The 15557-nt window shown below is 42.1% G+C and overlaps 2 protein-coding genes across 5 annotated transcripts in view; both read right to left on the bottom strand.

Moving 5' to 3' along the window:
* The window catches only part of mtss1 (MTSS I-BAR domain containing 1), a 47076-nt gene extending 45266 nt beyond the window's left edge, over positions 1-1810 (bottom strand). The window contains 1 exon segment of the mRNA XM_049022195.1: positions 1065-1810. Within this exon segment, the coding sequence (XP_048878152.1) occupies positions 1065-1136 (72 nt within the window). The 5' untranslated portion in view covers positions 1137-1810.
* Positions 1811-5946: 4136 nt separating this feature from the next.
* Positions 5947-12196, bottom strand: osgn1 (oxidative stress induced growth inhibitor 1). 4 transcript variants are annotated; one of them, XM_049023591.1, is made up of 6 exons: positions 12106-12196; positions 10164-10243; positions 9561-9697; positions 9284-9475; positions 8638-8729; positions 5947-8399 (listed from the first exon to the last, which is right to left on the bottom strand). In XM_049023591.1, the coding sequence occupies exons 2-6, from the start codon at positions 10219-10221 to the stop codon at positions 7361-7363; spliced, it is 1518 nt and encodes a 505-aa protein (XP_048879548.1). In that variant the 5' UTR covers positions 10222-10243; positions 12106-12196; the 3' UTR covers positions 5947-7360. The 4 variants fall into 4 exon arrangements, with proteins under 4 accessions (XP_048879548.1, XP_048879545.1, XP_048879549.1 ...); XM_049023588.1 differs by having other exon boundaries at positions 11990-12178; XM_049023592.1 differs by lacking the exon at positions 12106-12196 and adding an exon at positions 11215-11975.
* Between the last annotated feature and the right edge of the window lie 3361 nt (positions 12197-15557).

The following is a 15557-nucleotide window of genomic DNA, read 5'->3' as shown; positions in this document are numbered from 1 at the left end:
GGGTGACTCACTTCCTGATCATCTCAAAAACCAAGCGATATTTTATTTACAGCAGTGAGTCGGTGGATTTTTCATAGGCTCATCAACCTCTTGGTCTTCCATCCCATCTGATCTTCGCATTTAACCTCCCAACCCCCTGACAAAGGGAAGGGGGAGAGCTACAGTCTCCACGACTGCAGATCCCCAACGTTTCAACCATTTTCTGAGAACCGGTGATGCTATGGGGCCGCGTAGTACTGTCACTGATAGAAGTGACCGGCATCACAGAACCTACTTATCCGACTACTGGCGCCCTACAGGACGAAGCCCACGGGTGTTACTGCAACAGCCTGGCTACAGCCACTGGATAGGCACTGGTGCTGGGCAGAAACTTCACTAAATACACTGACAAAACAGCACGGTTTATATAACCTGTATTAGGCAACAGTCTTCACAGCAAAATATCGTATTTTACGAGGAGCAATGCATTTTATCCCACACATAAACAATGCATTTCGATCACACTGTTCCAAAAGCATTTACATACAATACTCTTTATATATATATATACACACACACATATATATACATATATATACATATATATATATATATATATACACACACACACATATATATATATACACACACACATATATATATATATATATACATATATATACATATATATACATACATACATGCGCACACATACACATGCAATCTGAGGTCAACGTGGCCAGTTACAGCTACTATGCAGCCGATTCATGCATAATGGCCATATTTACCTCGATCTAGGTACGCGAGAATACGATCGGTCCAGTTTCCATTATCCAAGTAAACCTGACACCAAAAACCACTTCCCAAAATGTTAGCAGCCAAAGCAAAACGCATTAATCGCTGCAAGATATTCCTAGTATTTCTAGGTACATCGCACACAATTTACACATTAATCTGCAAAACCCAAAAGGTACCAGTAACTCGGATTGCCAGGGCAGCGTTAATTTAGTTAATATTCATTCTCTTCAATGCCCATCTACCCACCCCGCTAGTAGCTAGCACAGCTAACTAGATGTTTTTTTTACCTTCATGTCGTTCATGATGGTCTGGAAGAGCCCTCCTAAAGCGCTGCACTCCTTCTCTATACCCGCATCCATTTTCCACGTCCAAAAATAATGATACAAATAAATAAAATTCTTTAAAAAATACCGAAAACAGATTTCTCAGTTAAACCTTGGCCAGGTTGTATTCACTTCAAGCACAAAGTGGGTCGGATCTCCTCCAAAAAAATACCTAAAAAACTGGATGAAGCCTGGAAAATTTTCACGAAAATGAATAAAAAAACTATTTCCCAATTACGGCTAGCAGGACTTTTTTTAAAATACACTGGAAGTTTTAACAAGTTCTTAATCCGTCGATTGCCCTCTGCTCCCCCGCCAGCAGGAATTTACCCAGTCCAGGCAATGGGACGCACTGGTAACCAGCGGAGACCAGTAACTAGCCGCGAGCTAGCTAACTCGCTAACGCTTAGCTAGCTGGTTCGGATCAATAAATCCTTTTCCTACTCCCCATGGCTCCAAAGCGACAAGACGCGGTGTCCGCTCAGCCTGTGTTACCCGCGCCTTCTGCCAGCCAGACAGCCAGGTCCCCCTTGATTTCTCTTTCCTAATTCTCACGGCGACGCGCTCTTATTCGGACCCGCGTCTATCTCTCGGCGGAATCGCTGTGCGGATCTTCAGGCGGCCGTACTCCGAATTCCCTTCTTTCCCCGCTCCTCCCGAGTCGGGCTCTCAGCTGCCGCTGCTGCTGCTGCTGTGGGCGGAGCTAACGCCTTTCGGCTTCTCTCGGCACCGCTCGTGTGCCCACCGGCAACTGGCGTCCGAAATGCCCTCCCCTCCCGATTCGGCAGTGTTCGGCTTTTTTTTCCCGAAGTTCCATCGTGCGTGGAACTTTTCCCTCAGTGGAGTCGCCGGGTGAAATCCCGTGGCTGGTGGAGTGATGTCAGCGTTGTGCCCTTTCTGTAAAAATAGCAATAATGCAACGTCTAATTAACAGATGTTATATATATATACACACACTTCTACGTGAGGGTGCACATTGCAACTGGGAAACAACACTACCCCTTATTAGTCGGTGATTAATCTTCAGAATCTTAATCGTTTGCTTATACTTTGGCTCATGACTGTTATTATATAAGCCTAATGTCTCATGATTTGCCTAATGACTTTGCTCTTGCAATATTTTATGCTAAACGTCCGATGAAGCCGTGTTGTGAACGGTGCATGAAATAAATTGCATTGAATTGTAGTGAAGATAAGTATTTCAAAAAGCACCTCGGTGTTTTCTTGTGGCATCCTGTAAGTGGCCATGCATGAAATAAACATAATTGTGCGAATGCATAATAGTTCCTTCTTAAAATACACACACAATCAACAACACATCCATACAATTTACACTTGTTTATGGGTGTAAATTCAACTGTTACATTTGATTGTATACTTCCGCATACTTAACTATTCCGGTTATTTTTCTCCAGAAACCTCATGTCTGAACGGAGATGCCACGTGAACCATTTTTAGTGTAATGAATCGCAGAATAATGCTCAGTGCAGTCAGGAGAGAAATTTGTCTTGTTGATCATGATTTCCAACAAAAAATATATCAGCTCCTATCATTTACAAACGGTGTTCAGACGAGATATGGCACAAACCGTTAATCTTCTTGTGAGCTTAAATCTCTCAGGGTAAGTAAAGAAAGGTTATCTGTAACGGTAAACATATGCTGTTGAGGAATGCAGAGATTAATAAAAGAGAACTAACTCGGGCAGGACAGTTATCTTTGGACGTGAAAAACAGCCAGATCTTGTCACGAAAATATTCTGGACTTTTCTGAGCCACTAACAAAACCATCTTATCCGCGGGAGGTATATCATAGGGACCAGTACTCACCTATCACTGGGTTTGGGTCATGGGTCAGCAGAGGACTGGTCTCAGAGGCTTTGACTCCCCCGATTTAAATCTTAATGTCAGTAAAGGTCAGGATCTGGACATTCTGAGCTCTGTAGCTCATAAGCAACCCCCGATGCCCTGCTCAGATTCCCTGTCACTAGCAAATCCAAACCACGCTCCTCACAGAACCTCTGTCACTGCTGACTTTAGCAGACAGGATGGCCAAAATGACCAAAAAAATGATGGCGCATGAGCAGAGGGTTGGTTGTTGGTTCAAGGCCTAGGATATAGCCGTAAAAGATATTTTAAGTGATTTGCTCCAGTAAAATCCCCAAAAGAAAAATTGCTGGCATGCTTGGACATCTGTGTCTTTCGATTATAATTAGGAAGTGACACCGGTGTAGCAAGGGGTGTGTTTTAAAGGTGAGTGTCTAGAAGGGAATTTAGTTATACAGGGTTCATATGAAGACCGTACTGTTTATGATAGAAGGTCATCACAGATTGCAGAGGACTCATTCCAGGCCACCATGTGGCATATATGTCTGGGAAAAAGGGTGGTTTAAGTTATCCCACATGAACTTCTACACTGAAAAACAAACTATTAAATTGCTCCGGCTGAAAGGATCTTTCATCTTTCTTCGTGAAGATAAACGATGTAAAGAAGGCAATAAGACTCAGGGATGTTCGAAGACAGCCACTTTACACAAACCTACGTTTCTCTTAAACGCACCGCAGACAGGCCATACCATAAGCGTAGCTACACCAGAGTTCAGCCTGGATGATTCATGACCAGTGGGGCTAAAACTATTTGGACATGCAGTAAACTCTCCTGCCCATCAGATTACCACCTAGTCATCGGTATCCATAGGACATTCTGCAGTAAAACTCGGCTTCTGTTTTCAGAGCAAACTTCATTATACAGGAGATATCTATCAGCCATGCAAGATCACGGGCTGGAGCATTTGGTGGTAAGAAATGGAAATTGCAATGCTATGTTAATTTGGTGAGTATCTTTAATGTGAAAAAGTTCACTTTCTTTGCTCGTTATTTGTGTGGATGTTTTGTGACGTTTGGTTAATCTGCCGCCGGTACAATCAGTGAGTCCTGAACTACAAATGATGCTTAGGCTTGTACTACACTGCCCTCCTCTGTAAACGAGGGGTAAGACATTTTACAAAAATATGGCCATAAACTGGAAATAAGTGCAGGAAACTGAAGTGCTGAAGGCATTCCAGGTTACCGAGAGGAATCAAAGCCTTCAATCCAAGAGCCCCAACCTTTCAAATGACAGTCAAGTCTTTCAGTGAAGGTTGGTATTGAGTCTTGGAAGAAACGAGCGCTGTGTCGTATATGAATACACCTATTTATGCTCTCATTTACGCAAACAAATTAATGCATCGTTCCTTGCTTTGAAGCGAAATATGCCGTGAACGATAGATTTCATCTGGGGAAACTGAGCGGCCATTCTAAGCATTAACAATCCGTCACACCACATCCGATCAGTTCAGATACACGCGGGACCCACTCCCGAGGTCTTCCATTCGGTCCGCTCAATGGAGGACACGGTCTAAAATAAAAGTCAGTTTTTGGAATCGCGCTAGAAAGGGACTATAAGGACGTGATTATGTAAATTTCTGACGGGATATCGCACATTTCCCATCTGGCTCCGCTGAAATTAATGCTCTTAACAATTGTGGATCATAAAAATCAGTGGCCCACGCGCCATGAACACATGAATACATGTATTAATTAGGCTATATGATTTGCTTTTAATTCTCCCAAATCTGTACATTAGAAAAATATGGAGACATTTAATCCATGAAATCTTTGCAGTTCAAACCAAATATCTTGTTCACTGTTCAACAAGGAAATCATCCATAGTATATGACGGGTTTTTAGCAACTTTAATTATAATTTCTTGTGTTATCTGACGTGGGTCAGATCGAGTTGAACATTTTAATTTAATAAAAATAGTAATAGTTCATGAAGAGGTTAGGCCACTTAAAAAAAAAATTGGTTTTCGTCCCTTCCCGACCCGCCGAAATGCCTCCGACCCGAATTTTTTTTTATTTTTTATTTCGTTAAAATCGCATGGAAAATGCCCAAGAATGACGAAATTTGAATTTCCCGCGCATTCCACATCGACGATTGATCCAAATTGTGTAATCCTAGTCTTGGAATGGTTTCATGAACCTAAATTTGCCTCTACCTGAGATGGGCTGGTGCAAAGATTTAAATCTGGGGAAGTGATGTGGTACATGTTCTTAAGTACTTGTTTGTAGAGTTGCATTTCCTTGTTCAACCATTCAGATTCCTGTATTTTGTAAATTCCTCGTGTTTTAACATGTTTTAATACACTTTCTTTCTAGATATATATTTTAAAATCTTGTTGTTCATTTAGAATGGGAATGACAAACAGAATATTGGTTTCAAATAGTATCATTTTTATATTCACGAATGAAACATCAGCATAAAGTATCCAAATCCATAGTTGGGAAGGCATTTATGAGATACACATGGATCAAGGAATTTACATTCTTGTATTTTCTTACATTTAATATATTTGAAACGCAACAAACTCGAAGAACTGAGGAGGCGTACTAAGTAGGTCTGCTCTCTTCGGTATGTATTTGTAATATGTATTTTCTTATATATTTGAAAGTCCAAACAGTCAATCAAAATTTGTAAAAAAATAAATAATAAAAAAAATCCCGCCCGCCCTACCCACCCCATCCAAAAAAAATGGACGAGAACCAATTTTTTTTTTTTTTTAAGTGTCCTTATGGTCAACTCTACTTTGGGTCAACTACCAAAAACAATTTCATGAAAAACTTTAAATCAGACTATTTAGAAAAAGCTGCCTCTGGCACAAATGTACACATTTTTTTCCCTGTCCAGTCACTTTCAGTGATAAGCCAGTTTCCTTGATACCCCTTGCAAGAATTTGAATTTGCTGCCATCTTGTGGTGAATCATCGGCAGAAATTTCAAGGGCTTGGTGACGCAAACAAAAAACACGAGTTTGTTAGAAAAAACATTGTACTTTTATTCATACAAAAGCTTAGCAATGCAATAAGCTTTGATTCATTTCTAGAATCAATGCAAAACTGTAATAGTCTTTACTACAGGAAATTAGTAATTGTAAATGAAATCATTGCTGAATAAAACGACTGCCAAAATTAAAAATGTACAAAATCTGAACAACTGAACAACAAACAGCAGGCTGTCAGAATCAGGTGCATGATCATTAGGAAGGCATATCTGTGGATTTATAGTGTATGTGCCATGAATAAGTGTGTTAAATATCTGCAGAGGTAAACATTGTAGTATTAAAATAACCCATCGCTATCACCTGTGTGCTTCAGAAACAGGCGTATCACCCCAGACATCTCGAATTGTCTGATAAAAGCTGTTTAAAACAGACTAAGTGAAAGTGCCATAAAGTTCAGAATAAAAAGTTTGTTATCAAAAAGAAGGACAATGACATTGTTACACGAGTTACAGAATCCCACATAAAATACAAACTATTACATACATTTCTCAGAATAAGCAGAATTGGATGCTGTATTGGTTTTTAAATTCCTGAATTACACAGATGTATATCTGCTGAAATTATACCGTGTGTAAGTGTTGCATGAGTATTGTACATGGGTGCAATACTTTGTTTTAAAAATGACCAACCTCTGGTTCCAAGGCCTCTTCTACTAAAAACGACACAGAAATACATAAATGCTGCATGACTTTGCAAATAAATACCTGTTAATTTTTTTCTCTCCGTTAAAGAAGAGAGATTTGTTTAGGAAATGCTGGTATCGTTCCCCGTGCATTCTGTGACTCCGCATTTGCATTAAAGCCGGACTGCATTTAAAGCTGCATGCGATTTCACAAAGCAGCCGCTCTAGACCTGCAGCGTGGCATGTAACCCGGGAGACCGTACTTCACCTTGTGAATCGGAAACCCGAGCCACCCCACACTGGTGCTTTAAACAGGTCACATGCTGTGAGGTATTGCCCACACGTGAACAAAAAAAACCAGGACATTTCCTCTCCAGCGACAGACATTATTTGGAATTTACACCCCATCAAAAACAGATTCAAATTTAATTTGTTCACAGGCTAGGCTATTAACATTACAGCTAAAGTGTTATAGAAAAAATATTTTCCACCCTAAGTTTGTGCATTTCAAATATATATATTATAAACTGATTTATACATAATGCTTACTGTACCCCCAAAGGGAGACAGATTTCTGATGAAAGGATCTCTGGATGCTATTATAACACATCCAAGTAATGCTTGACGGACGAAATGCCCTTAATACAAAGACAGTCCTTAATCTCATGGATAGGATTCTGGAAGCTGCCTTTTTCTGAATGAGCTGTGAACCTAGTCCAGTCTAGTTCATACCAGTTGACTTTGGTCCGGTCTACGTTAAGCTATGAGTCACAAGCAGGTGTGATGTGTGCGCATTCCTTGTCCCCATCTGTACTCTGTTCAGCACTGCGCCGTCGTCTGGCCAGGTCACTGGCAATGGCAAGGGCACCGCCCTTGAGGAACCGCACAAAGTTCTCACCCACCAGGGGGCCCATGACATATAAGCCCGGCTCCCGCACGGACTCGTATGTGTAGGGGTTGACTTCCAGTGGGTTACGCCGGCAGCTGATTGGATCCTGGGGGCTGAGGCCAAGGTGCTGACCGTCGTCGGGCAGGAAAGAGAGGTTGGGGTAGGCGCCGATCAGGACCAGGGCCATGGATACCTGCAGGATGGTCTGCCGCCCCTCCGCGTCCTCCAGCACGCACTTCTTGTCCGGCTTGAAGGCCACCACATGGTGCTTGGGGAAGCTGACATACCCGGGGTAAGAGCCCGAGAAGGGTAGGGGCGCGTTTTCGGGGTGGGTGACTGGCATCCCTCGCCAGCACTGCTGCTGGGTCATCATCTGATGCACCTTGTGGTACTCAGGGTAAAGCACCTTGGGCAGCTGGTTGAAAATGAGGTCCGGGTCGCTGACCGAGCGACGGAAAGCGTGGTACACGTTGACGCTGTGGTGGTGAGCCACCAGGATGGTGTCCGCTGCCGTCAGCCCCGCCCCAACCACCAGAACCGGGTCAGAGTTCCGGTCCAGGTTCCCCTTCATGAGAGCCGACTCCATCTCCCAAAAGCTATAATGCACGAAGGGCAGGTCCTCGCCGTCGACCCCTAGCCGGGCCGGCACGTCGTGGGTGCCCGTGGCCAGCACCACGTTCTCTGCTCGCAAGCTGAACGGGCACTCCGTTTCCTCCCCTGGCTCAGATAACCGCTGCAGTCCCTGCACCATCCACACGGGGGCGCCTCCCTCTTTGCGGGGAACACGACAAAGCGATGTCACCATGGTGCCACTGATGAAGTTCTTCTGCAGATCCATCTGCGTCACATAGGACTGGTAGTAAGAGGCAACCTCTGCTGGTGTGGCCCGATCATTACGAACATTCCTGGAACTGAGGACCAAAGGAGCGTCAGACCCAGAATTCAAACACCGGGATTTCAAACACATAAAGTCTATGACAGGGTGTACAGGGAAAAGGGAAAAGATGCCAGTCAATCACAGATACAGACAATTTCCCCCAAAACAAATCCCACCTTAAAACAATGAAAAGGCATTACAACAGATTACAAAAAAACAGATGCAAAGCAGTTTGGAAACCACACCCCGATGGATGTTACCAGGAAACTGACCTGCGCTTGTCTCGAACCCAGTCCTTCAGCTTCAGACCTGGAAGCTCCATCCAGCGGGCCAAGCTGAGTGTGAGCATGGAGCCCTCCATGGCCTGGCAGGGGACACGGGGTCAGTGAGGCAAACTGCAAACCACCGCTCAGTCATGTGACACCGCACACCAATGGCATTTCCCGCCTCTCCCCAAACTCGATTTCAGTCCCACAGTCTAAGCAACACCTTCCCAAAGCTTGCACCAAAAATGCATTATGGGAAAAAAGGCTCTAATTAAAAGTAATCATACATTACGCTTAATATTCACGGATTTGCATTTAACCTGGAGGGGGAGGATGTGCCGAGTTATACTTTGAGCTTTGTGACTTCGCTTCAGGTATACAAGCTAAATTGCAATTCAACTTGCAATCCGTAAGCTCTACGCACCTGCATGTGGGCAAGTCTTGATTACCCAAGCAAATTTATCATTTTGACATAAATTATGCAGCTGGGATAGAGCTTCTTACTTACATCCATTATGTCAGCACCCATCAGGTCACAAATGCATGTCTTCCACCACCAGGTTGCCTGCTGTCCAGCGTTTAACCAGCAACTCTAAATAATCAAGTGTTTGTGGGGGGGTCCATGTCGGGAGTTAAAAAGAAACGGACTTACGTGCCAGGCTCCACCTGGCAGACCCCTGCCCAGGACTAGGTGGGGCGTGGCTTGCTCAGGCTGGTATCGCCATAGCAACGGGGAGGGGCAGTCCAGTCCGAAGTCACTGTCTGGCAGGAGAAGGGAGTCAAACAGCACGGCCACCGGATTGGACGAGCGGCCCTCCAGCCCCTCACAGAGGTACTCCAGATCCTGCGGAAACACAGCTCAGTCATGCTACCGGCTGCCGTCACACAGCTACATGCTAACCCCAATAACCAGGAAAGCTGGCATTTACCTGCTCCAACAAAGACAGGTGGGGGTTTTGCTCCAGTTTCGCCTGCAGAACGGCGTTGGGGTGGGTGCCCTCGGGCGAGAGATATGGCATATACCCAGACAACAGGTAAGACATGCAGATTCCTGACGGGCCATTGCCTGAAAGCAACCATCCAAAATTATAAATCTGGCATCACTGCATTACTGAAATAACTAATCTCCTTTGAAGAGGATGGCGTCACACAAGTTTGCTTCAGAAATTCCCTACCCAAATCAAACACATGCACAAATGATTGCTGCCATTTGCTTTCATTTTTAATTATGCATTGTTGGTTGCCCTTCTGTTGCAAAAACGCTTTAATGTTACCTAATACTTCCGAGATTTTCCAATATAGATTAACAAACGTACTTTATTCTGCCTATGACCATATGTTTCTTGTCTTATTAATTGCAATACTGGGCAGCAACGCTGCTGCTGTTGGCACCATTAAGCAAGTTAATTTCCGAGAGGAAAGTATATTTTTATCTAAATAAAAACGAAACACTCAAATTAATTTAAACAGTAAATACGTAAAATGTAATATTGGTATAATATTGCCCAGAATAAGGGTGAAAAGACGCTTACCAATAACCACGACAGGCAGTACGCCTCCGGGGAAAGTCTCCTGGCCGTTAGGGTCCATGGCCGCCTCCCCTTATCTGCAACTGGCATAAGCGATTAATAAGCTATTATACACCAATTCATGTCTTTCTAAAGAACCTTTTATTCGGAGCCGCCCATTCCCAGAAGCGAATCGCCTTGTTACGTTAGCGCCTATAATAGAAGAAAGAGGTTCCTGTTGTCAGTGGAAAGGCACATGCACGTCCTGGGAGGGGCGGGGGGGGGGTGAATAAGCTAATCGTAAGCGTGACTCAGCAAAACTAAAATGAAAAGAATTTAAAAAAAGAAAAAAACCAGCCCAAGTCACATTCCGCACTTGCTGACCAGAGAATCCGAGTGCAGAAAGCGGCTCACGTGAAGCCGCTGCCTAAGTGCTGAACAATCACTTAAAAATACTGAATTACATACCCATCCTTACCACAGAGCCCATTTACACCAGTAATATTTGAGGAAACTGTTAGAAATTCTTCCTGAATGCAGGTACCACTACCAGCCTGCAACGCTGTGAGAATATTTCACATTTTTTTTTACCTAAACACACACTCAAATAATATAACATAATATAACCTCCGCGACTTCGAAAGAAAAAAAACACATTTATCTTGTCGTTCTAGGGAAGTTATTTTTGTTTTGTTATAACATTAGTGTCGGATTTGGCCACAGCCCGGGCCGCTAAGCGGACCCGCGTCTCAGCAGAATCGCGCAAAACTAGTAGCATCAGACTTTCAAACCACCTTTTGGTTTTCACGGTTCTGAATCATAAAAACACATCCCACCTCCAGCACCCTATGTATATCTCCAAAAACACCCCTTAGATTATATCTGATTGGGAAATTTACATACATTTAAGATTTATATATTAAAGCATCAAGTCAATATTTCAGTTAATACTAAATTGCCACAAACAGAACAAAACAGCTCGATAGTAATTTGAGAGACATGCTGGTCTGGCCAAATGCGATCAGAAAAACTGCTTTTGATGTGTCGAACGACATGCCATGTTAGCACGAGGTACCTTTAAGAAGCGTTTCACTGTCGATGCGTGTCCCGTAAATACTGATATAATCGCGCCTTAAGCGCAATGGAATGTTTTTTGGATGCAGCTCTGAGCCAATATGTCAGGCAGACGCGGGCATCCAGTTACAGTAGCGTACGTGCGGATGGGAGTTTTAATATCGAAAGTTCCAGAAAAGATTATCTTTTCACGCGCCGATACCATAAGAGGGTAGATCCCAATGAAATTTGTTTTACTACGCTTTTTAAAGCGTACCATAAGTACAAAATTAAAACTTTCTGAAGCTTTGACAGAAGGATCGTTAAATGATACCATTTTAAAAAAAGTCGATTGTACATTTATACTTTTGCCTAGTCCAAAAGGAGTAATAATAAAAATGCAATAATTCGACGTTAGAAAATGAAGCATTACATAGTAGAAGCCCACATGTTCTTCGGCAGTTTCATACTACTCAGCGAGAGCCAAGTGCGTGATAAATACGGGCGACTATAGATTCGGCTAGGTTACAATGTGCAGGTGGTCTGGAAAAAGCGAGGCAATTACTATGGGGATTGCAATTCAAAACGGATTAAATTTAGACGCGCTTAGCCGTTCAAAAAGCTGTCCTCGGCCTGGTTGAAGGAAGAAATATATTTTTTTAGCCCCGAGATGTCAGACATGCAAAACGCAGGACACGCACTATTCGACCGTAACAGGCAAGCGTAAAAGCGAACACGCAGGACCACGAGAACAGGAGCTTTAAACACGGAAAGAAAGAAAATCGTGAAAGAAATACCTGGTTATTCTCCGATTAAATTCGGCCAGATAATAGCGATTTTCAAAAGACGCCGTGTATTTTGTCAATTATTTCTTCAGGCTGCGAAATACTGCCGTTCAACAATACATACCCACCTATTAAGGAAATATAATGCTGATGAAAAACCAGAACCGCTACAGTATTAGTCTTTGCGTGCTTGTCATTTCGCCGTACTGTTCCTTCGCCAACCAATCATTTTCAGCTCCAATGACGTCGTGTGATTCTATTGGGTAATTATAGAAACACTGCAAAATGATCAGAGCTTCTGTGTAGCGCTCCTCTTCACCGAGCACACCGTTCTTAAATGATTGGTCTATAAGTATCACATGGCGTCTATAGGCCAATAGAAATCTTCAGCGCGTTGCTTGCGAAGAGAAAAACAAACCATCCTTTTCCTGAAAGGCGTGTTGACGCCTCACGATAATCAGCGACTGAATGAGTGGTGTGGCTTCAACTTTGATCTACCAGCAAAAGCATAGGAAACGATGGGTATCCGCTTAGGGGCCCATTAGACATTAGAAACCTACGAAATCAAATGGAGGTGATCGGTATTTGTTGTTTAAAGCAGAATTCAAACGGATGGCAAATTATGCACTTTAAAGTTCGTCGTTTTGGTCGCTCGCAAATGAAGAACCACACACCTCATGGATGGGTATAATCGTATTTGCTTACCCTGTGGTGTCATCAAGTGCAGATCATAATTTTCCTGTCCATTCTGGATGTCTTATAGAGAAAGTCAGTTTCAGTTGAAGAACTACACAGTGAGGCTGTTTCTTGACTTTATGGTTATATGACTAACATTGGTATCAATGCAGTGCCTATGTGAGAGGCAAGCATGTGCTGATACAGCACGTTGCCACACCCACCACATGACAGCCACCTCAGGGATGAGAAGCTGACTGCAGCCGTGCAGTGGGTTATATCTCAGCACCACACTAGTTCAAAAGGAACTGGACGGTGTGAAGTTTTTGTGTCAATCCTGCCACCAACCCCCTAATTTCCACTGTAAGTTGCAGGACTGGTTTGCAAGGCTGGATGTAGATTAACATCAGAACCAGGACAAAGTAACTGCAGGTGAAGGGACATAGAATCACTCCTGGCATTAACAGGATTCCAAACATCAGCCTTCTAGTTGCTGCCACGGATCCCTACCCTTACTAAAAAAAAAGTATACTTAAAGTTAATTTTATTAAATATACTTCTTGGGATTAAACTGGCCCACTATTACTTTATTAAAGTATATATTTTAAGTGTATTTATTTAGCAATATTACTTATTTATAATTTTATACCTGAAATTGCTACAAACAGCACAGTAGCGATATGACTACATGTAGATTACGCTAATAAAAATTTCCAAAACACATTTTTTTTTTCTCTTAGTCACCCACAATGAACAAATATTGTTTTGAATGCCAAAATTAAAGATAAAATACATTTTACATATTTACTTTCTCAATACATGTCAGTTTAAGCCAGGTGTACTTAAGTCAGACTTTGTTTAGTATATCTCTGTTAAGTACATAAGAAGTTTACTGAGAGTATACTTATTACTTTTTTTAGTTTAGAAAAATTATACTTCTAGTATACTTAAATATACTTATTTTTCGTAAAGGTAATTTCAGAGCCACCATTCCAACCCCATGTAGCGACTGAGCAAAAGGGATTTGGTTGAGTACTGACTGATTTCTAGTTTCAAAGTGCACTCTTATGCAGGTCTGGAGATTGAGTTAAATATGTGTTCAAACTGTACGTGTACAAGCTGTTTTGTAACCAAGTTTGGTAGAAAGATGGGAGAGCGCAAGAGGAAAATGATATTTAACTCAATTTCCAGACTTGCATAAGAGTGCACTTTGAAAGCCGGTTGAAGTGGGTGAGCATAATAACAGCACCATTCTTACTGCCGGCCCTGACAGGGGACAGTTGGATCTCTATGTGGATACATGCTTTACTCCCACAAATAGCACTGAGATCATTGTTTCATCTGGCTCATTTCCGTCAAGGCTTTTCATTCACACTCCTCCTATGTTTATGACCGGGTGACTGCAAATAGGCCAAAATATATATCACATAGATAAACACATTAACCATCACCTCATATTTATAAACTTATACTCTTATTTATTGCTTTTATGAATTTGGACTTTGTTTTATTAACAAATGTAAAGATAATCTAAGGTAGTACCTTCAAGAACTTGGCAGAAAGGATACTATGTTCAGAAATGACATTGCATAATTTACAATTTCCCTTTGCAAGTGATGCAGTGCCTGGAACAGGTACTACATGTTGTAGTGAGCATTTTTCTGGTATGTTTAGCAATGGTTCCCAATTCAGTCCTTGGGGACCCACAGTTGGTCCATGTTTTTGCTCCCTCCAAGCTCCCAAGGGAGCAAAAATGTGGACTGTCTGTGGGTCCACGAGGACCAGCTTGGGACACATTGCCATAGAGGGTTAAGATAAATGGCAGTAAATACAAATCCATTCAGAATGATCACACTCACCTTTGATTTTTCTCTTCGGTGTATATGCTTCATTCCTAATAAACACTCCCAACTGCAATTTTTTTTATTATATATTTCTGAAAAAACAAACATCAAAAAAGTTAAATAAACATAGTTGTGCAATCATTTGCCAGTCAGCAAAATTGCAGTCCACTCACTGTTCCTCTGTGGGAGACAATATGTTTGTGGCAATAAGTGATAGTAAGTAATCATATTACAGTTAATAATGTTGCAGAGTGTAGTCATGCTTTGACTGAACATTTCAATGGATGGAGTGTGGTCAACATTAACATCGCAGAATAGTTACCAACCGAAACCTCTTGTGAAACAGGTCATAATGATATTTAAGATGAAACAAAGCAGATATGAAGACCAATGCTACACATGAAAGGCAACGTCACTGATCTTTCGATGCAGGCAAACCTGAAATTTTCATGATCATGACTGAATTAAGTCCATTCACAAGGTAGAGTAAGAGCCTGAATAGGATGAAAGTCCATAGTAGGGCTGACATACACTGCATTATTTTTGTGCCCCCCCCCCCCCCAAAAAAAAAGTCTAATTCATAACTCATACATCCCTTTGATCTATGAGTTATGAATCAGCCCAAAGTCAAGGGCCGATTTTTATCCGAAATTTATGTCTGTTACGTGTGGAATAAACCCTGCACAAGACAGGAAAAACCTGTGAAAAACAGAGTGAAACCTCAGCTATGAAGGTCAGATGCAAAAATGCTACCAGCTGAGCCTCCCATTACGTTTAAGCATTTAAATTTGGGGATCATTAACCACTGTCACTAGTCGTGATGTACATATGCATGCAAAATTTCACATTTACACAGGAAAAGTAATCCTACGGAGAGCATACAAATTAAAAACTCCTAGACAGAGTGTCTGCTTCATAAGCAAATTTCGTTGTACGGACCTACTGCACAACGACAATTAAAGTCTATTCTATTCAGAGCTGCCAATAATTTACATCAAAATATATCCATAAACACAACTGAAAAAACAGGAGATACATATAGTCACTCAGCTTCAATACGT

Source organism: Brienomyrus brachyistius, chromosome 8, assembly GCF_023856365.1.
Source record: "Brienomyrus brachyistius isolate T26 chromosome 8, BBRACH_0.4, whole genome shotgun sequence".
NCBI lineage: Eukaryota > Metazoa > Chordata > Actinopteri > Osteoglossiformes > Mormyridae > Brienomyrus > Brienomyrus brachyistius.
Note: the sequence above shows the minus strand (reverse complement) of the source record. Positions and strands in the feature narration are given on the sequence as shown.